This window comes from Apteryx mantelli, chromosome 4 (genome assembly GCF_036417845.1).
Source record: "Apteryx mantelli isolate bAptMan1 chromosome 4, bAptMan1.hap1, whole genome shotgun sequence".
In the NCBI taxonomy this organism is placed as follows: domain Eukaryota; kingdom Metazoa; phylum Chordata; class Aves; order Apterygiformes; family Apterygidae; genus Apteryx; species Apteryx mantelli.
In genome coordinates, this window is record NC_089981.1 from 79210950 (window position 1) to 79235582 (window position 24633).

Here is a 24633-nt window from a genome sequence, read left to right on the forward strand (position 1 = left end):
ATGAGACAGAGCTGTGCTTGTTCTCGGCCACAGTTGTTTTCTTTGCTGTTCTGCCTTTGTCCATCCACTTTGTGATGCAAGGAGGGGCCAGCAAAGAAGGGAAAGGACGGAAGTTGATGAGAGGCATTCTGGCAAGTAGCACAGCCTGCCTCTTCCCAGCAGGGGTGAAGTTGCTTCAACTACACCGTTAACAAGTTTGGCTCACAAAAGATATTTTCCACGCATAGTAAAGTAGAACTGTTCTTAAGACAGTTGCACTTGAGTTCTCCCATTTTTGCTTATTGAAGCCATAAAGCAGAAATCACTGCTAAACATGGGTGCGTTTAGGGGACTGTTTAGGTCATAAGTTGGTCATCTTGGATACATCTGTAGAATGTCTTACAAAAAAAGTTTTAAGCTCAGTACTAGCAATTACAGAAAAATCCTGCCAAATTTGTGATTAAGAGAAGAGATGAGAAACTGCCATTTAGAAAGGATTTAAGAATATTAATGTACATCAGTTATCTGGTTCTTAGAGCAAATACAAAAATATAAATAAGCAGTCTAATTCTTTGTCAATATTCAGATCAAGATCAGCATTGGACAAACAAAAAATAATCAGAAAACACTTGAAACCGTGGGCTGTGCTTCAGAGCTGGAATGATTCTGTGGCTAAGCACAGCAAAAGTGCTCATTTGTGACTAAGCTAGGAACATCCTTAACAGGAAAAGCGGGGATAATAACTGAATGAATAAAACATTCAAAGCTTGAGGGCATGTTAAGTATATTTTGTAAAATGAAATATTCTGGCAGGAATCCAAACAAAGCCACTCAAATGCTGGTGCTGTCCAGTGAGAAAGTTGGCTATGAAAAAGCCTGCTGCTTCATTTAAGGCAAGCCAGGAGAGAGAGTACGCAGTTCTTAAGGACTTTCCATCTACTTGGAAAGTAAACAGACCCCAAGCAAAGTGTGCATGGAGGCACATTAACTAATACCATCACTGTTTCTCTGTACTTTGGTGTATTTTAAATAAAAAAAACTTTACAGTTTGATGGTGAAACAAAAACAATTTTAGCTGCTTAACTTGCGTCCGAATCATGTTTAAGCAAACAGAAGAATTAGGAAGCAGAAGACAAACCTAGCCTCAAAATGATAAATAACTGGAAATAGCAGAAGTTGAACAATGAGGTTTGAGAACTTGTTTGCCATCTGAACAGCTTGTATAAAATATGTTCACTGACATTAAACTTAACTGAACAGTAATGCCAGCAGAGTCTTGAAGTTCAGAAAAAAGTTCCTTTGATGGAAGTTACTTGAATGAAAGATGTCTCAAATAGTCAGACGTAAGAAAAACAGAGAGACTTTTGACTCTGGACATTAGAACTGTTGCTGTCTTGCCTGCATCAGGATATCGGTAGCTGAGTTCTTCGCTCAGCAGAGGAAAAAACTAACTATTTGCAAATAAAAAAATAGCTGGAACACTGTAATGTAATATAATATTATAATTGGAGTATTGCTGATCTGAAAACTCCTAATGTTCTATTGTCACTTAGAGACACAGGAATTACTAAAGCTTGAGATTAGCCAAATTCCATTTCAGTAAGTTTAGACTGTGAACGAACCTCCCTCTTCTTGGCTAATCACAGTAGCTATAACATACAGATCTTATTTATCCAACGAATATCAGAGCAGCTGAAAGTTGGATTCACAGAGGAACTCAGTTCTCTGATACTGAGTATGGTGACATCAAAAATTTAGGTGCCTTTCTGTCTCATAGGGTTGCCATCTGGGTTCCCCTTAAAATACCTGGTTGCAACCAGAACACCTGCAATGTGATCTGCAGATTCAGCAAGCCCTAAATGGACCTCCTTAGGCTAGTTTAAGCCCCAGCCATCCTTAGGGCCACTACAACGAAGAGTAAGAAGACAGTGGGGCAGGGAGAGGGTGAACAGAGCTTAAGATGTGCCCATACTCTTGCCTTTTTCTCTTCACTAGCTTAGGTGCCTTCTTGGGCTGTTGTCAGTTGAGATGTCCAGTCCTAAACACGCTGGTGGGAAGTACCTATTCCAGAGCTAGTGGTCAGAGCACTTAAAACTTAAGACACTCTTCTGAGAAGTTGAGATTTCTCTATCTTTGTATAGATCTCTGTCTATGTTTGTTAATGCTTGCTACCTACTATGGGGTTTGTTTTAGTTTTCCCTTTCTTTTTTTAATCTCTTTGTAATTGCTATTGCTCTTGACAGTGAGGCACTACCTGCAGCTTTCCAATACATTTGGGCTAATACTTTGCTGTTTCTGCCAATACTGCTCTAGGCTAAGAAGCTTAGGTAAAAATTTCACATAACTTTATGAATGTATGAAGCAATGTATCTCGGTTTTATGCCACTAGGTGGAGAGTAGCTATGGAAATGGAAAAGAGAAGGACAGCTTTGTGCTACAGCTGCAAAATTTGACCTCCTGCCCCTACTGCTGATCAATATTTGCATACAAGTAACAATTAAAAGTAAACACAAATTTTTGATGTGAAGGAAATTTGTGATGTCATTTCTCCTAAATAAAGGATTTTCTTTTATTTCAAGTCAAGAAAGGAGTAACTGCACAGAGATTTGTTGGTTATATCCTGTTTTCACATTCTCATATTGCTGATAGACTGTTTAAATTTAATTTGGAAGGATGAGCAAATATTTGTGTAACTTCACTTCTTCTCTCCTTACTGTGTGTCTCTCTTTTTTCCCAACCTGCTCCTTTATTTATTTCATTTTCTCCTTGTTTTAAGGACTTACTCCTGAGGCCAATAAGTTAGTAAGCAGCTTGAAAAACATGCCACAGCTGCATGACGAAGCGTACGCCCGGGAAGAAAAGCTGTACGACTCGCATGAATATCCAGATAAGACATTGGTGCTCCCGTAAGTACATTTTCCTTGGGGAGAGGGAGGGTTGGGAAGTGTCCTGTTAATTTTCAGAGAATTAAATCTCCAACCATTAATGTGAAGATCCCAGTATGAGATTAGCAAAAATACTTAAAAGGGCTTAAAAGGAAAAAAACTACATGTCTGGCGCTATTTCTAATCAAGTGTTATATAGCTGCTTGAAAAATAACTTTTAAATTAGACAACAAGTAAGCATTCTAGGCAGCTTAGTTCTGCATTTTTTCTGTTTCTGAATGTTAACTTGCTGCTGTGCAGACATACAAATATTCCATAGAAACTAAGAAAACTTTATATACAGCACTGTGTAAATTATCTCCAGCATATGTCTGGAAAAGTAGCAGCTAATTAATGCATCCATGAATAGGCCCCATGCTTTAATTCTGCAGGCCTTCTGTTTTTAGAAAACTGTAAAAGCTGATTGTCTTTCCCAAATTTATGCAACATTATGATAATGAGTGATGGGCTTATAATTAATCTGCATTGCTTCTTAACTGTTGGGCAATGATTAATAAGCTTATAGGTTTTATTTAGAGGGCAGTATGCTAATTTGAGATATTCCCCAGCTGTGATGAATGACTGTACCCCTGTAAACATGTTAATATTGCACAAAGGATGATTTTACACAGTCGTTCAAAAATAAATGGGACTATAGCTGTTTTGCTATAAGAGTAAAAATGGATATTCCGTAATCTTAAAGGAGAAAAATTAGGACATACAAACAAAACGTAAGGTTTATTAATTTCTTTTTATTTTGCATTCAGGTCTCTGTTAAGCTTTTAAAAGTAAGCCCTTAAAAGGGAGGTGGCAGGAGAAGGGGTAAGGGAAAAAGAAATGGACTCCTGGTGGAGTAGTATTGATGTGAACATAAAATCTTTGTTAAATATGATGGTTATACTAAGAAAAATGGAGATTTGTTACAATACTGTACTTATATCTGAATAACTTAAATGCTTTAGAGAATTTCAAATATAACAAAACTGTGCTAGTAAAACCATTTGGGGCCTGAATATACATCTCCTAGTATGTTTTCTATAAAGAATAAAAAAAACTAAAAAAAAATCATTCAGATCAAGAGCTTATTGAAGTTTAAAAAAATCATCTTGTTTTTCTGGCACAACTAAGTGCCATTTAGGGAGGTTAGTCATGGCAACTTGCCACTTTCTCTTTCGTACTAGTTGAGTGATATTTTAACTAGGCAGTTGAGAAATATTGTATGTTTCTGAGGGGAGAAAATAGGAGTCTTTTGTGAACTTTGTATATCTGTGTAATAATGCTGGTGTAATGAAAAAAGATATAAACTTATGATCTGTTTTGGAGGAGATGCATCAAAAGTGGTGGACTAGGCTGGTCTGGGGATTTAGAATTTCATAATTTTATTTAAGCAGCACTTCCGCAGGGGGGCTTTCTTTTCACAGTTTTTCAACTGACTTCCAAAGCTGCTCTTAGTCAGTGTGCATGAATATGCTATCCAACAAGGCATTTTTTTTACATGAAACCTAACCTCTTAGCTACAGTATGTCAGTTAGTTATGAATGAAAGCTTTACCCACGCTCTCTCTGCTGTAAGGCCTCGTAGGAGGAGTGGATCTGCAGATTTTATTAGTTGATGAGTTGATAATTGACTCTTACTTTTGCATATTTTATATTGCTATGTATGTATACAAAAATAGCAAGTAGGAAAATACGCTGTTACAAATGCTGAGGGAAGGTAATCAGCTTTCTTCTCTGTGCTCTAAACACCTTATTTCAGGAACTTTCTTTTGCACATTCATACAGCGTGCAGTGTCCAGATCTTTTCTATAGCCTTTGACTGTTTTCCAGTGTAAATGCTGAAGTTATCTATCACAGTTATTCATATAGACTGTTGCAGCTGGCAGCTAACTTTCCATGATCCCCAAGCAGGGGGAAGCACTGTGAATGCACTGAAGATCACCCTATTAAACATGCTCCTGGATGTCTTTGCTTGGAAGAGAAAGTAGCAAGGGCAGAGCTGGCTCTTGCTGGCCCAATATTTCTGGTTTGTTAGCTGCTTGTTGGCCATTGCATTGCTATATAGGAACACATTCCAACTGTTAAGTAAATCTCTGTTTTCCAGTGTTTTAAAAATGTTTTTGTTTCTTGTCACTTTAACCTTGTAATTCACTTTTTTATGTATGTAACTTAGACTTAGAGACATCAGTCTTAGCCTTAAACTTACTTCAGCAAACTCTCCCTCGCTTCTACTCTGAAAACTTCCTTTAAGTTTGTGTCCAGACATGCTTAGGCTTTGGTCTCCATCTGCTGGACTACATACTGCATGGTGTTTGAAAGTGTTACCTTCCTGGGCCCATGAGGTATTTCCTGGCTCATTGCAGGCCCATCCTATCGCTCGACTGGCCTCTTTTTCTTAAAATGAGTTGCTTTGTCTTGTCTTTATTGTACCTAAGGCAGTCTTCTCCCAGCTCTCAAGGCTGCATTTCTTCAGTGGCCAGTAGTTGATTGTGAGTGAGTTGTTTATAGTCCTGGGGCCTCTGTTTTCAACCTATGCTGACCTATTTTATGATCCTTGCTGTTATCACACACTTAAACTGCACGGCATAACCAGAGACAGCCAGTACCAAGTTTCAATTCATACAGCAAGCTCTCATAACACGGTGGCAACAGGCCTAGCAGGCTAGCACTGGGGCTTTACAAAGTTAGCCTGTTACGAGCAAAGGCAATAAGGTTTTTACTGGGTCTCTAGGCAACAGTTTCCTTCTTTTCTTGAAGGTCTTGACTAACCAAGAGAGCCTCTTCTGAAATCTGAGGTCAGAGAAACTGAGGAGAGTGGATCTTGTAAAGGCCACAGAAATGAAGGCCAGTCATAAGACTCTTAAGAGAAGATACTCTGCCTGTCAGGGAATGTATATTTATCAAAGCATTAAAAAGTTGTTGCAACTCTTCTGTTGACCCCTGTATGCACTGGGAGTTTCACAGACTCCTCTCAATAATTTGTGAAGCGTTTTTTTAAACCTTAACACTTAGTATCAGCTTTTGTTAGAATTCAGTTCCAAATGTTAGGATTTAGTAAAGTAAGTCTGGTTTCTACTTTTCCGCCTTTGTTTTTGACAACTCCTCCCTCCCATCCCAAATTCTAAGTCTGTTAACTTTAGCGATTTGTGCTTTAAACCACATCAGACCATGAGTTTCTAAACTTGGAACTTAATGTTCCAAATTTGACAGCAGTTTTGCACCATAGACTTGGTGATGGTAGTGGGGAGAAGGGTAAAAACTACTGATTTAGTGAAATAATCAGAAGTGATGAGCTAGTGTTAGCTCTAAGAATGAAACTTTTTTCAATTCTCTTTCTTCATAGCTCCTCTAAGCAAAACAAAAGAATTGTCTACACAATCCTGGAGCTCTCGCCATTACTTGATTCTTCCAACATGACTCCAGAGGACTGGGCCAAAATTGCAAGGAAACTTGAGGTACAATGGTGTGGGATGAGATTTCATTCGCTGCTTACACGAAACAGCAGTATATCCAATATATTTAGCAAGATAATACAATCCAGTAGTGCTATGCTTATGTATTTATTTGTTAAAAATATAAATGTTAAGCAGGATGTTACACCCGGTTTAGTTATCTGCAAAGTGATAAGTATTATGCATGTAAGATTGGAGGAAAAATTTTTCCTTCTGAAATGTTGCAAACTTATTAAAGTTATATAGTTCTTCCACTGATAAGCCATGTCATAATTTTATAAAAGAAAATAAATTTAAAAATCACAAATATGATTGCAATAAGGTGTGTAATATGTAGATAGAATTGTTCTAAAGTGTTTAGTTAAATTAACTGTCCAGAAATGTTGAATAAAATCCTTAGGTGTAGGTGACTTAATTGGAGGTTGCTTAGTTGCACAGCATTTGACTGTGCAAATAGCTTAATAGTTGACTATTAATATTGAAAATAATTTCATATCTTTATGCCTCTCTTACTTTGGACACAGAGTGACGACTAGCTTTGGCTCTGCAGCTGGTAGAAAAAATGCTATTGTGGTTAGGTTCCCCATACTGGGAAATGTTTAAAGACCTAGATATTTCTGTATGTGTAGACAAACTCATTAAATCCTTCCCTAGATGAAAAGTCATCGCTTCTCTGTTCCTGTCCCCACATCTAAACTTACCTGTGTGCTTTTAAGGAAGCAGAAGTATGAAACATTTAAAATACTTCACACCAGGAATTCATACGCAGCTCTTAAGTAGTAAATAACCGTGGACCTAGTAAGATACTGCTCTTCCACTCCTGCTTGCTCTATGATGATGGGCTTTATAGTGTGAATTTCCTCCTTCCCCCAAGGGTACCAATGTACACCAACAGTGTAATAATGTTGAGAATACTGCTGAAGATCATGTAATAGTCTTACACCTTTAAGTCCTCTAATCCTGAAACCACCAAATGAGGGACGATGCTCCTGTAGAATGCGTCTTACAAGGGCCGAAGAAGAGACGAAGCTGGCGTGTTGGTGGCGAGCCTCTAGGATTCAGCAGGGTACAGCTGGGAGCAGGCCAGGGCTGAGAGTAAAGTAACAGGAGGAAGACAATGCCGTGCTGAACAGGAGAGGTCTTACCTGATTTTCTTAATTGCACATTAGTTTTCTTACAACTTCTGATCTCAGAAAATGCTTCTTTGTCATACACAGAATCCAACTTCTCTGTATGTACAAATAGATATCCAGTGTATGTAATTCAAGTGAAAAGTGCTGAGAAGGGAAAAAAAAAACCCATCAGCATTCTGACATATATAGGCACTGTCACTTTGTGTTCATTTTAGACTCTTACTTGGCAAAGCAGTAATGTGCTGAAGATTTTTCAGACTGAAACATTCAGAGATGCTTGTGTGGGATTTCTCCCTAATTCCCAGCCTGATCTTCTATGTTATGAAGCTTAAGCCAAGCTGTGTTCTATCTCATTGAATAAAGTTCGTAAGGCTAAAAATATTCATGAAGCATACTGATTAACTTGGAGAGGGCAAGTGGCTATTTCTCAGATGGCTGCCCTTGAAACTTGCTTACTGTGTTACTGCATTGGTGAATAACTACAGCATACTGTAGTTTGGCCTACAGAAAGATCTTGCAACACTGACTGTTGTTGTGCTGACTAACCTGCTAGAAATAAACTAAAATCCCCGAAACTTTCAGTAGGCAGCAACATGTAGGGGCGAGTATCATCAGTGAAGAAATAGAAAAAGGACAAGTAGAAATCTGAAGGTAGGTTTGGAGGTGACCTTATTATCAGGAGATGCCAAGGGAATGTGCCTACTGTAGCATAAGAAATATAATTAAATAAAAATCTGGCTTGATTCCATGGAAAGAACCTTTTTTTCCTTCTGGCACTTTGCATATTTGTTTAGACTTCTGTGTAATCCTTTCCACGTTAGCAAATGAAAAGTAGTAATAAAAGCCATCATTGTCTCTTACTACAATGTTTACTATGTGCATCACTTAAAATAGAGGAACCAAATCCTTTTTCCTCTAAAAGCCAGCAGATAACTTTATTCCAACAGGATGAACGGTGCCATTCATGACTTTGCATTAAAAGTTATCCGTGGATTGATCTTATTATAAAATTCCTTTTTCCATTTGTACACACCTGATGGTCTAAGGGACTATTCAAAAAACAGCAGCAAGTGCATGTACCTTAACTGTGAATAATCAGTCCTCTCTATGGCAGAATTCACATACTACTACAGACAGGTTGACTTCTGAACAGAAGAGGGCACTCTTACACTGGCAATTTGCCTGCCTGGATTAAATTGCCAACTGGATCAAATGGACTGTTATTTCTGTATGTTATGATAGCCTTGGTTTGCCTAATATGTTCCTGTAAATGGTGTAATCCCTAAAGTAAAAGCAGTAACAAGAAATCAGACTATACGACTAATTTGCATATGTTAACATTCCTGTTTAAAGCCATTGCTAAGCTTTTCTTAATTAGCAGTGTTCTGGTTTAAAAATGCTGCATTAATATGTATACATAGAAGAATCTCTTTGACTGTTCCATAATTAGAATTACTAGCTCTAGTGCTTATTGTCCGATTAACCCTTGATTATATTTAAACTGAAAGTGTGGATGACTCTAAGAGGAATTATGCTTGTAGTACTTCCTTAAAGTGTTACACTGCTGCTTGTATCAGTGAAAATAATGCAGTTTGCACCTCACTTACTGATGCCAATGTGTTGATTTAATAATATGAAAAATGTCTCTCCAACTCCAGGAACACTATGAGAAGTATGATGGCTTTGTGATTCTTCATGGTACGGATACAATGGCCTATACAGCCTCAGCCTTATCCTTCATGTTTGAGAACTTGGGCAAAACTGTTGTTATGACAGGATCTCAGGTAATGGACTTAATTTGAAGTTAAAGTCAGAAGCCTCATTTTCTGTTCTTATATGCAGAACTATGTAGTATCCTGCTGATCACTGTGTACATTAGTAATGCAGTGTGACCAGGGTGAACGGTCACTGTGCTGATAAAAATTAGTGACAATTGAAGGACTCACCAGCTGAGGATCTGCCCCATAATTTTATCATTAGTGACTTTATAAATCTGTACCAAATCCGACCAGTAGTTCATTATGGCTGGGGCCAGATGCTTCAGAGGAAGATGTAAGAGCCTGTCATTGGCCATTGTGTAATAATCTGTTTATATGAGAAGCATCTTTCCAGCCTCAGGTGGCTGCTGGTTGTTAGCTGTCTTTTTTTTCTTTTAAAGCCCTGAAGCATGCAGTCGTATTACTTCAGCAGTTGTTACCCTGTCTTATGTTATTCATTGTTCTTTGGTATCTCCTATCTTTGTTGCATTCTTCCCCATTTTTTATACTCTCTAAGCATTATATGCATTTTTGATCATTTCTGTTCCACGAAGCATCTAACATGGTCTGTTTCTTTCACTTTAAAGACTAGATTTTTTAATTTCTTTCCTTTAGCTAGAGATCAGACCTTTGCATATTGTCTGAGGGGGAGGGGTTGTCTTACTAGAATAGCTTCCTTGAGCATAAAATACAGCTCTAATGACAAAAGAGAGATGAAACATAGCACTGTAACATTTCCCTTCCCCCCCTTTTCATAACTTCCCTTTCACATGTGGTCTATTTGAAGTCAAAATACAAAAGTCTAGGAAGAAGTAGACTCCCACTTACTGTCTTGACATGGGGCAGTCTGGTCGCAGAACGTCATATTCAAGATTCTACTTTCTTTTTTGCTTTATTTTTTGGAGATCTGCCTGACACATGATCCAGCAACAGAGCATGTGATTTTTTTTCATTGTTGAAAGGAGCTCTGTCTCTCCATTAATAAAAAGGCAATCTAAAAAGGCATAGAAGTCATCACTGCTTCACTCAGCAGACTGAATTTCTGTTTTTAATCTTGTCCTTTACTGTCAGTAGTAACCTGCTGGTTCAGTTTTTGTATTCTGTGAGGAAAGATGGTGCAAGAGAGCCATTCTGAAGCCCGTCGTGAGAGTTCGTATGAACCGAGGCTGTTGCTTTTTCTCTGTACAATCACTTCTCCCATGCGCAAACACTTAAACTGAGTGTGCCTGCTTTCTATTCTTGCTATTTTTCCTGAATCAGTCTCTACTTCTAAAAACAACTGCTCAGTCATTCTCATCTCTATATTATTAAGTACTCAATTATAAAAGTCTGTTAAGCACAGAAGGAAACCCTACCATCTGCTTCAGTCTAAAATAGTTTGGATGAAGAAGTAAACTTTATTTGTCATAAATCATTGTTACATAAATTATTCATGTATTTGTATTGCATAAGTTGGACTCTTTTCTGCTGTGTAGGCTTTATGTAATGGACAGTATTTAATTTCAATCTCTGTTCTTTAGGTGCCCCTATACGAGTTGAGGAATGACGGCCGAGCCAACCTACTGGGGGCGCTGCTCTTTGCTGGGCAGTTCGTGATTCCTGAGGTCTGTTTGCCTGTGAAAACTGTCTCAGAAGCTGCTTTTCTTCCTCTAGCTAGAACACATACTTAGATACTCAAAATGTCTGATAAGTAGTAAAGAATTGCACTTAAAAAGGGAAAAAATGGATTCCACTGAGGTAACGGACCCTTGCATGACAAAGCACATGCCTTTATTTTCAGAATTCATATACCATTTTTCCTACATACAATCTATAAAGACTATCAAGTCTGAAATGCAGGTTGCAGCAGACTTGAAATTCCTTTGCAAACATGTGGGATCTTAAACACTTTTAAGTCAGTTTTTGAAGTGGAAGTTACTTTGAAGTTCTAAAGTTGCTCTAGAACTGATAGCAGCATCTTCTGGTTCTGGTTCCTGAAGACTGAAGTGCTGAGGATGACACACATAATAGACAAGAAAGCATCTGCATGCTCTCAGCACCCTGCCTTTAAAAGATGGTGGCACTGCACAGGCCCAAAGCCTGAGAGAAAACTAATCAGATTACACCTAATTCCAATTCGGCCCGTGCTCACACAGCCAGTTCCTTGTAGGATAACAGCAATAGCTGACTGGCCAAGATCTTCAGAACTAACAACAACTTTGAAATATCTTTTTTCCTTCAAATTTCACTTGAGACACTTTTAAGGGATTTGAAAAGGGGCCTAGTTTTAAATGTTGTTTGACTATTTTAAAAATTATCATCCTTTTTCACTGGGCCTTTTTTAAGGTTTTGCACTCTGAATTTAGATATAATAGATAAACTTTTTAATAAGTCCATGCTGCTCCTTTCCCCTGTCCCTGAAGTGGACTTAAGCAAACTTGCTGTCTCCTAGACTATGCCTCATGAGAGAATTACGAAACTAGTTAGCTCTTAACTTGTTTTGTTCTTAAATTCTTAAACCAATGTGACAGATGTGCCAATTCTTTTTTGAAAGGGTAAGAGTTGTAAACATCTACTAGCCTCTGAGTTGCTTTAAAGATTTAGAAAACACTTTATAAAGGACAGACTGCAGTATTTATCTACTGAATCTTTTAATTACTGTCTTATTCATAGAGCTGTTTCTTTACTTGTCTTGCAGGTGTGCCTGTATTTTTATAATAAACTGTACAGGGGAAATAGGGTGACTAAGGTGGATGCTGAGAGTTTCAATGCCTTTTCCTCACCTAACCTGCCTCCACTTGCAAATGCTGAGGTTGATATTAAAAGTAAGCAACATCATCTCTTAAGCCTTGTAATTTGTGCCACATGCAATAGAACTCTAGATGAATAGAGTCCGTGCTTATATAGTTGAAAGGCTGTTTTTAAACATTGATATATATTTAAAGCCCTCTATCTTGCCTCCACTTCTTGTGCTCTGAAACTGTTTAAATATTAATAAGACTTTAAGAATTTGTGATTCAACTGCATTTATCTACTGGGGATAGATATGAGCCAGGCTGCCTTTGACTAAACATTCAGACTTACCAGAGGGAATGTTGCCCCTGTGTCATGAAAATGCTTGCTCTGAGGATAAAAAGGAGGGAGTGGGTAGGACTGAAAGAACAATGAATTTAATCCAATTAATGACCATGCTGGGCTCCGAAATCAAGCAAAAGACTCATGGCAGAGTACATGCAGCTTCAACAAGCCGATGTTGGATGCATGTCATTTTGTAAGAGGTTGTACTGGATATTTAGGACCTGTCTGAATTGGGAACACACTGAAAATAGCAGACCTAGGACATCTTCTGTGTTTTTTTTTTTTTTTCCCCCTGACTTATTCAGACTCCCTACAATTTCTGTGATTCTGTTCTTTAAGGAGAGGGAAAACCTTTTTAAAAACTGCATGAAGATTACAGTATCTGATTACAAAGTCATTAACCCATTGATGTCTGTGCTTGGATAAATGACACCCTTTCTTTGGAGAGGGGAGAAGAGAGACACATTTGGAATCTGGCCAAATGAGGAGTTGTCAAAACCTACTAAAGGACAGTTTTCAAAAATACAATGAGTTATGCAAGCTGCTCTTGGATAGCCTAAGTATATTTGAAAGGACTAGGCCTAGATGACAAACTCCAATATTACCTAAAAATATAGGTCTAGACCTCCTAAGTAACACTTATCTGATGTTCCTACATTTCTGGTGGAGGATTGCAGATGGAGAAATAAGGGGTCTGTTCCTCTTTTGCATCTGAGTTTAGATTCTCACAAGTGAAAACAAATTAAATTTCAGCCTAGTGCCCTAGTGCCTAGAGAATGCTCACTTCACTTATTTCTCATTAAACGGTGAAGAGTAAAAATACCCACAAAAGATTTAGAAGATCTCAGGTTGACTGCTGTCTCTTCAAGAAGTTACTTAACCTCTTGGTCCTTTGTTTCCCCAAACAAAAGATTTTAATCTAAATATTCCTCACCTGTTAAGGGGTAAGGAAAAAATACATTAATGTTTGTGCCTATTACTGTAGCATCTGTACAACTCAGTGAGGGGGGAGGGAGGACTATAGCAAGGGGTTCCCAAATTATTCTGCTAGTGGCAGTAGGAACTCTAGCCCTATGCCATGCAGCATGCTATTCTGAGTGACATCTACTACTACAGAGACATCCTGCAATTTTGAAAATTAAACTTAGCACATTTACCTAATAGTGGGAGTCACTTAGCAAAGTTCCAGGATCAAAATGGTATGTTCATAGGAGTCATACAAACTGAGGAAGCTTGTAAAATACCATAGTGGTCAATAAGACATGTCTCAGCTAGAGAGTCTGCCACTATGACTTGACTGTTGCAATAAACTGGGGAAAGTCTTCTTTCTTGGGTTTTTATGAACTGTACGAACTAGGGTATAAATACATACAGTTTTCTGACTGATCAATAATGAAATGAAGCTGCAAATTGCATGCTATTTCTCTCTTGCATTTGAATGGTCTGTTTTATGATTCCTTGTATATAGTAGAAAAATGAGAAAGTTATTAAGTACTTCCCTTGGCTGATATTGTGTCCCATTATCTTTTCAATAGACTGCCCCAATGAGATCAGTGAGGATTTCTGATTTAAAAACTGATGGTGTGATGGGTTCTATTCTTATTTGTTTCAGTTGATTACCCTGTTAGGGTAGCATCATTTATCCAAGATGACAGTGTCAGTATTGAAGGATTGTTTCATTTTGAAAAAACATAGTTTATAGAATGGGCAATCTACTAGTGCTGCTTTATTTTGTCCAAAATAATTGTTTGAAACATAGCTGTCTTCCTTGTGTCTGCTCTTACAATCCTCGTATGAAGCTTTCAGGGAGACAAGGAATCACCTGAGGCTTTTAAAAACAATCTGAACAAATCTAGCATCTTTAACTTTTTTTCAAATGACTTTATATAGTATGTCTTAACCATCCTGCAGATGGGGCTGACTCTTGCTGCTTCAGCATTATCTCGGGCAGTCTGACAACGCCAGATTTGAGTAGGCCACGTGCAGAAACTCTTCCTCGGGCTCCCCAGTTCTAACACAGCTGGGAATGAAAGTTGCAGAGAAGCTGACGGTGAAGAGGTGATAGAATGGCAGGAGTGGGCAGTGTAATGGGATAAGAGCTCAGGATCGCAGGCTGGTATGTAAGAATGAGAAGAGGAAATGCTGTTCGAAGTTAGATGTGCTGTATAAAAGCAGTGATCTGCTTCAGAGCCAGAGAGAGGAGAGAAGCTCAGTCCTCTTCCCCTCCCTTTCCTAGCTGGAGCTCTCTTCTTCATTATTCATCTCCATTTTTCACCCCATTCCTCCTTCAGATGAGGCTCCTAATAGATTTCCGATCCCATCAACCAGTTGTGTTCTTGGCCAGGTCCTTAACTGTGTTAGCAACACCTAAGAGTCCCATTATCAAGTTTTAGACCAGCAAAGGTGTCAGTTTTCTTAAGACTTTGAATTCAGCATGAGAAACTCTTGCAAGAAGTGGTGAAAAATCCTAGTAAACTCCTCAGGTGAGTAACACAGTGTTAATAGGAAATACTTTTGCAGCAGAATCAGAAAATTCTATATGAAATAATAAATTATATAGGAATAACCAACATATTTTTTAAATCTTAAAGCTTATCAAATGAAAGACCTTGCCTTATTTCTCTCATATTTTGACAAGGAGTGAGACAGAGGAGGTCTGTTTCGCTTGAATTGTGTAAAGAGTCTCAGTATATTTCATAACTGATTACTCTCCTTCATTCTCTATCATCTTAATGAAGCAAATATGAAACTTGCTGCGTTACCATGGCTGGGCTTTCTTCATCACACACGCATGTAACTTCTGGGAGTGGTGCACATGTACAGGACTGAATGATTAGAAACATAACTTTTGCAGGGGATGGAAAGAGTCCATGTAACTGTGTGCACAGATTTGGTACTGCAGCGGCAGGTTAGAAAGCCCTTTTAGGCTCATCTACCCAACAGTCTTGTTAGAGAGAAGCTATTAGTCACTGGTCAAGTCTGTGTCTTGGTTGGCAGTTCTAGTTATTTATAGTAAAAACTCCAAGTCATTTATATATTAAGACAAATGCCAGCTCTGTTCACTGAGGTACTTTGTTTTTTTTTTTTTCTCTCGTAAGCAGGCATGTTGATTCTTGCAATGAGACCATTCAATTTAAATGTTCATTTCAAAAGGTGTGTGTCAATTGTTTTATGATAAACTGCCAAAAAGGGGGTCTATGTTTGTTTGCCTCCTGTAGGAATTTCCACCCATAGGTTGGTCTGTGCTCCCCACCCCTTGGCTGTCGCCATGAATTCTAATGAACGCTGGGGGAGCTTATATAATGGTACGACTTGCCTGTAGCCTTGCAGAAAAGGATGAGAAGAAAGTGTTGCTGTTTGTCTGGAGCTCCGCAATCATGAAAAGCTGTATTTCCTGTTTGATTTCATAACTCGGAGTTCAGTCACCACTCCTAAGGGAGGTGTCGCTCTTCGTTGCAGCACTCTCATTATGAGTTGAAACCTGGGCTGTGACATAGGCACCGGTTAACAAAAGTTTTTGCTGCTTTATAGACTGTTTAGGGCTGCTTTTTTTCTTCTTTTTTTGAGTCAGGTTGATTTCTCCCCCGCCCCGCTAACCCTATCACCATATGTCTGTGTGAATAATGCTGAATAAGATAAGGAAATTATCCTTTTTTTTTTTTTCTTTAGTGAAAAATATTTAGGTTGTTTCCTTACTGCCTACCTGTTGGGCCCTGGGATATGAAGGCACCTGTGCGTTTTCTTAGTGCTGGGTGACCAGTATGCTCAAGAGACTACAACTGCCTCCCCAGGGACTGCAAAGTAGCTTCTGTTCCCATCTCTTTACCCTAGTGATGCTCAGGTGGAGAATAAAAGCTAGTCACACTTCAGAGGATTCGAACCCTAAAGAGTTTGCTTCGTGCCTTAGGTATATACCTGTCTTTCAAATTTGTTTTCTGAGCTGTAATTTTAAGAGCTCCAGTGTTTAGGAGAGAGGGGGAGATTGGGAGTAGCAGAGGATTGTTTCTGTGATTTTTACGTTTGGAAAAATAAACCAAAGGTCTTAATATCTTAAATGAAGGGTCCTTGAATAACACAATCTTTCCTATGCCAAGACATTTTGAATACAGTATATAAATAACCATTACCTCTCTATTTTATGTACATTGCTTTAAGAGCTTTCTGTTTTCCATGGAAGACCTGAACCTAGCTTATGCTTGTTCCCCAGCTTTGTATCCATATTTACATAATGCAGTACATTGTATCAGTTAAACTCTTTACAAGCACAGCCCATCCAAGTCAGGACAGGTTACTGTTTTCTATGTTGTGCCAAACATAAATATCCCTCATTAGTCACTCTTATCCATATGATAAAAAGCTGTTCTGAACACCAACATGTACAGTTTTTTGTACTTCACCTATTTCTATGAGTTTCTTGCTTAAGGACTGTTAAGAATTCTTAAGACTTTCTTTGCTTTAACAAAAAGTTTGCTATGCCTTAGGATCAGAGACTGTAGGACAACTGGTTAGTTCAGCAGAATAAAGATGCTTGAACTTAGCTATATCAGGTAAATATTCTACATTTTGGGGGGATGTAATCTTTGAGATGGAGGATGCAAAGGGTGTGTTTTCTGCCCTGCATAAGTCTCTGCCTTGCTTAGAACAATTCTGAAAAACTCTTAGATGAATTTGGACTTTTATGTATATTCGTTTGTCTTTGACTCTTGTATCACACTGGCCTTTTGTTCTGCCTTTCAAACTTTTTGTCTAATGGAAAGCTGACACCTGTAGAAATTATGCTGCTCTCATCACTGCATTTGTGATCTGCAGTACAGAGAGCCTTACGTAGACTGATGGGATTCACGACCAAAAGAATGTTAACTCAAGGACAACCTGTGGTCCTTTCTTAGTAGAGTTAGGAATTGACATCACAGTACTATGTCTGAATGCATTGCATATATCTTGAAGATGATATGTTATTTGATAGAGTGTACTCGCAGAGTACAGGTATGGGCCTGGTATAGGCCTCATTTCTGAACCTATCCTCTGATCTCTCCCCTTAGTCTTCTGCTTTTGGCAATATCTTCTCAGTGATCCGTGCCAAGATAGGTTTCCTCAGTTCATCCTTCAAGTTTGTTACAGGGATTATTAGGGATGCTAGTAGTTGCCAAACTTTGTAGTATGCATTCGTGAAGTCTTGGCAGAGACTCCTATCTTATGGAGGATAAAGGAAAGAAATCTTTGATACAATTTTATTGCTGTCCCTGCCCATAGAGGAGGCTGCTTTTAAAGAATTAAAGAATTAATCTGTTAGAAGGTTGAAAGGACTGGGTTTATTGCCAAACACTGTTGTCTCTTAAAAAGCAGTGCTAACTGAGTGAGCATAGTTAGCCTGACATATGGACCTCAAGCAGAGCAAGCGCATTGCTTTTTGCACCCACCCATGTATCTCCTGCAGGTCTCTAACTTGATCTGAAAGCTCATGGAGGCCTTCCAGAGCTACTTGGCCAACAACTAAATCCAGCCAGGTGATTTCAGAACTGTGCTGGCCAGCTTCTCACAGAAAAACTATAGAAACAGTCTGTGTTTCTATTCTCCATTTCCTAGAGTAATAGTAATACATTTGCTGAAGTTTGCCTGATAGGATAAACACAATGCCAAGCCAACTGCTTGTGAACTGTTTTACAATTTATGGTTCAGATATTTATTCATGCAAGTCCCAGGATTCAAAATAAGTATTTTTCAGAAAGCACATACAGAGCCACTACTTGCTGACAGCACATTAGGGCACCGCGACAGGAAGGAAAAGTTCAGAATTGTCTTATAGAGGACTGCTATTTTCTGTCCTGACTTTGTGTAGTGTAGTTTTTAGTACCTCTGGTAATAGAGCAAAAGAGCAGGCTTCAATGGAGGCTCTGAAATGTCCTCTGATTTTCTTGCAAATGCCTGTCTGCTGATGGCAAGAGATTGCAATAGTAATTGGTGTGAGTAACTCTTCACATGGCTGAGAGCAAGTCAGTGTTATGCACATAGATCTTCTATCTGTTCTTGCTGCTTGGGGTTTTCTCCAAAAACTAAAAAGCTTAAATCTTGATAGAGAAACAGGTAGTCTTATGGTGTGGTCTGCTTTCATTGAAACATGACGCTCTGAGCTGTTGGCTGTCATTTGTTAAACCTCTTCCACAGCCTTCTAGGTGTCGTCAGAACTACCAACACTGTGCTTTTGCACTGGAGCAGTAAGATTTTGAAATCAATAATGCATGACTTGGCTTCTAATAATGCAACACAAACAAACTATTAGTTAAACAGCTGGCTTCTGGCTCTAAATGTATAATCAGAGTTAATTGAATCCTTGCTATTTTATTTAATCATTAGTAACTACATAATAAACTCTGGAGGTGATTAGTGGCTACAGTAACTGCATTTGTCTTTATTATGACATTCAGAACTTGTCATATCTTTTATGTTTGAGAAGATGAAGGTCTGCTCTCTAAACGTTAATTCAGGCTGATATCAGTCCAATTACAAAACAATGAAGTTCTGATTGGTGTGTGGCAAGTAAATGTCTTACTTATGCTGGAGCTGCATGCTGTTCTTCTGGCTGAGGCTTTCCGAGCACTCTGAACCGGGAAGTTTGGCACCAGCAGGACATGTTCAACATTGTGAACTGGTCAGGTCTTGTACTCAAATGCTTTTCCACAACTATGAGATTTCTCTTTTGGAGAGGTTATAATATGGGTATATAGCTTTGTGTCTGATAGATCATCCTGTTCACTAGTGGAGATTGAACTATCTCTTTTGGAAGTCTTTGCTATAAAATGCTATTAAATTGAAGCAAGTATACTTGTGGAGTATCTCTGAGAAGTGCACTGGTGAGAAATATTGATGAATAATCCTGATTTATCTTGTAATCTAAGCTATTTTGGAATTAAAGCTAAAATACAACACAGCTGAGCCTAACCTGGATGTGGCCTTAAACACATATTTCAGTGGCATTTAATAAATAAGGTGTGTTAGATTAGCTGCTCCGGCTGCTGTCTTAAATGGGCCTTCATTTCCTCTTTTTAAAAATACATTGTCTTGTATGAATCCCCTACATAGGAAACAGTTTTCAAGATAATGCTGTAAGTGCTACAAGGGTACTTAATATTATGTCTTTGATATTAAATGAGGAAGGCCATTTCTCTTTAACAGTAAACTGGGATACAGTGTGGAGAGCCAATACCAAAAAGAAATTTCGAGTTCACACCAATATGAACAGGAACGTTGGGCTTCTGCGAATCTTCCCAGGAATCACTGCTGCTGCCGTAAGTGTCACCACTTAATAAGTGGATGAAATGATGCTCAAACGCTTGTTTACTTAGCCAGAGTTTGGAAGCTGCAGTGTTGTAGCAGTGGTTGGGTTTTTGGAGGGAAAGGAAGGTATCTTGTCTTCTTCTGATAAACATTTTATAATACCAGGGCATTCAAAGACTATTTTCATGTCACAAGCTATTGACAAAAGCTTTTAAAATACCTTTAATCTGAACTGCCTGGGCCTTGGAACTGAAAATTAATTTCTTACCAGGGCTAATAATAGGTCAAGCATACTTTTCTAGACAGGTACAAGCTACAGTGATAAGGGAAATGCTTTCTTGCTGCACATTGAAGCATATTATTAAATACCTTGCCAAAGAGCACACAAGATGGGGGGTGGGGGGAAGGGGGGGGCGTGGAGGTGACTGTGGCTTTTTCTACAACTCCTGCTTCTTTCTTAAAGTTTAGTTCTGCTCACACTGGTGGTTAGGATGACCCCCTGTATTGATACAGAGCTGAAGATGATAACTGTTATTTTGCTGCTCTGAGCCTTTAGAAATTGTTTTGCAGAACTGTGGTTTTAGGTAGTTTGTGTCTTTTAAATTTTATTCTCTAATACCAGTTCCATTAAAGTGATAGGTCTTTCATGGCTGTTGCCATCTTAAATTGAATCCAGTAGTTTAAGTAGCATTCCTCAATTTTATTAGCATTCTTTTTAGGTGAATATGAACAGATGGAAAGGCAGAGGGGTGGTATACTTGTAATAAAACTCCAACTGCATAGTCAGCCTCATGGGGGATTACAGTGTATTGCACATAGCATGTGATCAACAAAGAAACATCTAGGTTGCCTAAAATACATCTTTTTAGGAAGAGAACTTTGCTAGGCATCCTCTTACAGTGAGATACAATAGCTACCTCATTAACAACTGGCCCAGAGTGAATTAATACCTCCTTTTTTCTCTGCTGTGAATTAAATGAATTGTTTCTTGGGTCAAAAAACTCCAGGCTTCACTGCAATGTTCTTTTGTGAAAGGTGAGAAGCTATCTCCCTTAGTAAGGCAGACATTTATTGGCAAAACTCTTGTTCACTAAAGTAATGAATCTGGGCAGCTGTGGGAGTGGGGGGTTCTAATCTCAATTAATGAATTATTCTGTATTTATTTAGTAAGTGTAAATCTATCCTTTTGTTCTGCCATGGTGCAACAGTATAGCCTGTTAATTGCACTTAAAAAATAGCATACTTTTTCACACTGGGGTCATGACTGTAGAAAATAGTTTATTTTAAAATCTGTCCCTCTAGGAATTTTAAAGGAAGCTAAAGAGTGAAATTCTTAATGTGACTTAAACGCATCCTTTGGCTTTCTTTCCTGTCTTGTTTTTAAACAGGTAAAAGCATTTCTTCAGCCTCCAATTGAGGGCATTGTACTTGAAACTTATGGAACTGGCAATGCCCCAAATAACAGAGGAGACTTGCTAGAAGAACTGAAGAAAGCAACTGAACGAAAAGTAGTGATTCTAAACTGCACCCAGTGCTTACGAGGGTCTGTTACAACAGTCTATGCTACAGGGCAGGTGAGGGTTGTGCAATGATTTCAGACTCTACTGCTGTGTAAAAGAAACATTTCACTGATGCGACTTGGTTGTGTTCTTCTAGCAGTCCCAGTGTATAAAACCAGATTTTTTAGACTATCAAGATATTGCTTATAAAATAATCATATCAGAAAAAGCTTAAACTGGAAGGATTTAAATATCTGTCTGCAAACAAGATCCTGTTACTCCTAGTCTGAATGGTCTAAATAGTCAGCTCAAATCCCAGATTACTTACTGCTGGCTCCTGTTGTGTGCAGCACTCCAGGATACCATTGCATTATATTGTTAGTATCCCTCCCAAAGGGATGCCACTGAGCTAGAAGCCAGCTCATGGGTCAGATGATCAGATAAAGTAATATTTGATAGGCCAGAAGTTATTTATTTACAATATAAGAACATCAAGAAAGCCTGCAAATCCAAGCAATATTCCAAATGCCAGCGTTTATTTGACCAAAAGTGCAACTGAATTCAGTGAGAGATTGGGAGAACAGCTTCTAAGAAAGCATCTATCTTGCAGAATGGGAATCAGTTGTTTTTAACCATGAAGGCTAGCTTAAAGCAGACTTTGGGTAGATACTCTTAATATTCAGGACATTTTATAGTGAATTTCTTATTTTTGTATTAAGACATGACATCACTGAGACTAGTAAGAGCTCAAAGCCATATGAGAGTATGTGCTGCATGTGGTAGTGTGAAGGAGGCTGATTTAACTCGCCTTTATAAAAAGGCCAACCATTAAATATCCAAGAAGCACTGCCAGAGGGTGACTCATCTCCCTGTTTTAGACACCTGTTTTTATTGGGAGCAACCACTCGTCTGGCAGAGCTAGCCCCTTCATTGACTGTAAGGTGAACTTAGGTCCTCTAGACCAGTGCTGAAACCTGCCTATTTTAACATTGTTTTTAATGCAACTTTAGATTATATTTGCTTCAAGAACATGTAATCTGCTGTTTTGAGCAGAAAGGGGAGGAGTTTATAAGAGTTTGTTTTCACTTCTTCAGTATCTGAGTGTTATATTTTCTGATATGGGTTGTCATTTGGGAGTTGGTTAAATTTTTCTCTTACTTAAGTGGGGTATTTTGAGAAGTAATTCTGTGATCTGTAGCAAATACAACAGGAATACATGGATTACATAGAACAGTTCACATAGAAGAAAGAAGTTGAGTCAATAAAAGACACCAAGTTTGTTTTTGCAAAATAACATGAAAATGAGGCCTAACTTTTATGTGATGTCCTGCTTAAAATGAACTTGCTAAAATGTTTGGGAGGAACAAAACCCTTTTCTATGCTCTGGTTAAAAGACTCTCCAAATAGACACCTCTAAAAATGGCTTTTTGCACTCTGATCCAGTGTGTTGGTATGTTTAATTAAGAGATTCTGGTCAGGTCACTAGCATTTGTCTCGCTAAACCTCTGTAACGCTATGTGGAAAAGTGTTCACTTCTGCCTTCATATTTTATGTGGAGCATGTATTATATTGCTTCCTCATCCACTGAGGGAGGCTGTCCTGTTTTCTTGGCATCTGTTGAGGAGAATACTGACAAAGCCAGATCCTACAAAGGTAGTTCATGCTTGTTCTTTCATTGACTTAGTCTTCTCATAAAGAACTGCTCTACAGAGGAAGTATCATGGATGAATGCTGGAAACTCTGTAATGTTAGCTTTACTTTGTTTTTCTTTAAATAAAACCTTTTAACCATCTTTGCATACGGGCAGGCCATTTTTTATGCATTCAAGCTAGTCAGGTGGCTCAGCTGAGCCCATGGTTTCCCTTGAAGTGTTTGTTTTAATTAACTAAATGTCTGACCTCTGATCCATCTGCACAGCAGAAAGTTATAATTGAGGGAACTTTACGTATAGGAAGGACGCTGGGAGGAAATCCCTTCGTCCTCCTTTTTCCCAAGCCCACTGAAAAAGCCCCAACTGTTTCTTGGTTCTAAATGCTGGCTAACTCTCCATTTCTCACCTTCTCTGTAGATATTTTTCCATGGGAGTATTAAAAATGTCAGTCTGGGGCTCTCCGAGTTAGTTAATGAACTGATTAGGGCACTGTGTCTTGCTAAAATATTAGCTAGGCCACACCAAATTTCAAAACTGCAATTTACACACAAGGAATTTAAAAATAAATTGGTGCAAAGAACCTACTGCAAGATGCTTAACTTTGAGGCCTCTCATTATAGTAAACACGATGGTCTGTGATTTAGAGCAGCTTGAGTGTTTGCCCTGGTACGATTCTCAGTGACAGAAGATTTGAGATCTCCTTTGTCTTTGCTGCCTTGCTCACTGTGCACTTATAGAGCTTGCTGGCCATAGCAAAGGTAGTTGACTTATTTCTGCTTTTTGCTTTGGTTCAGATATCTTTTCAAGAGTTAAAAAAAAAAAATAATAAAAAGATTACGTCATCTTTTTGTAGTTTTCTTGTCCGACCTGTGCAAATTGTGTATTTCAGTTGTACGTTCTAAATCATATACTGCTAGTGCAGCCAGGAAAGATGTGAAAACGCTCCTGCTGTGAGCACACTGTAGTGCTGGAATTCATCCAAAGTAATACCCCATAAAAGAATGGCAAATATGTCTGTGAGAGAGCAGCCTACTTGGCAATGTTCAGAATGCCACTGGGTTAAAACAGAGTAACTGCAGCTTTTCAGTAAAGGTAATCTGACAACTCTGCAGATAGCTGATACGGACCTGTAACCTTTCCATTTTTGCATATGTAAATGACCATGGCAAGTGTTTGGTTAAATACTTTTCAATGTTATTGCATTAAAAAGAAATTTAAAATATAAGTCATCTTTGTTCAGCTGGCTCCAGTATTTTTCAGGTATTTGATAATTAAAATTACAAAAATAAGAGTTGCAAAGGGGCAAGACTCAGTGGAGGTATGGCTGTGTATTGTATTCTGTGTGGTTCCCTATCATTCCTGTACATTTTCTGTACGCACACGTATTTCTGAATGCTATGCTAACTGGAGTCATTATTCCTTTTTATTCAGACTCTCGCTGATGTTGGAGTAATTCCTGGAGGTGATATGACACCAGAGGCAGCCCTAACTAAACTGTCATACACTCTCAGCAAGAGTGAGCTTAGCTGGGAGGAGAAGAGGCAGGTAAATATTTCAGTGTGACCTTGAAAGGCTTTAACTTTCTCATCTACTGTGCTAGCTTCTGTCTAGCTGAATGGCTTGAGCTTCTCCCTTGCATTTAAAAGCAATTGATTCCAGAGCCGTAATGTGAATGTCATGGTTTTTTCTTATGGAAAATACTGTTGGGCAAATAAATATATGGAGATTGGGAAAGAAGAAAATTCTCTGCATAAATAAGTTGAAGACCACAACCAAGCCATAAAAATGCTCTCTTTTAATTGCAGTAGTCTACCTTGGACATCTCTCTGCTAAAAACCTGTATGTGGAAATTCATAGGGGAGGCAGAATTCTACTGAAGTCAGTGAAGATCTTGTCATTGACTTTAGTGG

The 24633-nt window shown here is 38.5% G+C and overlaps 1 protein-coding gene across 3 annotated transcripts in view; it reads left to right on the forward strand.

Annotated features, from left to right (window-relative positions):
- The window catches only part of ASPG (asparaginase), a 62259-nt gene that overhangs the window by 17120 nt on the left and 20506 nt on the right, over positions 1–24633 (forward strand). For all 3 annotated transcript variants that reach the window (XM_013940817.2, XM_067295057.1, XM_013940816.2), the window contains exons 2-9: positions 2756–2885; positions 6243–6354; positions 9143–9268; positions 10762–10845; positions 11919–12045; positions 19472–19584; positions 20962–21147; positions 24155–24268. In XM_013940817.2, coding sequence (XP_013796271.2) covers positions 2800–2885; positions 6243–6354; positions 9143–9268; positions 10762–10845; positions 11919–12045; positions 19472–19584; positions 20962–21147; positions 24155–24268 — 948 coding nt within the window. In that variant the 5' untranslated portion in view covers positions 2756–2799. The remainder of the gene's footprint in view (positions 1–2755; positions 2886–6242; positions 6355–9142; positions 9269–10761; positions 10846–11918; positions 12046–19471; positions 19585–20961; positions 21148–24154; positions 24269–24633) is intronic.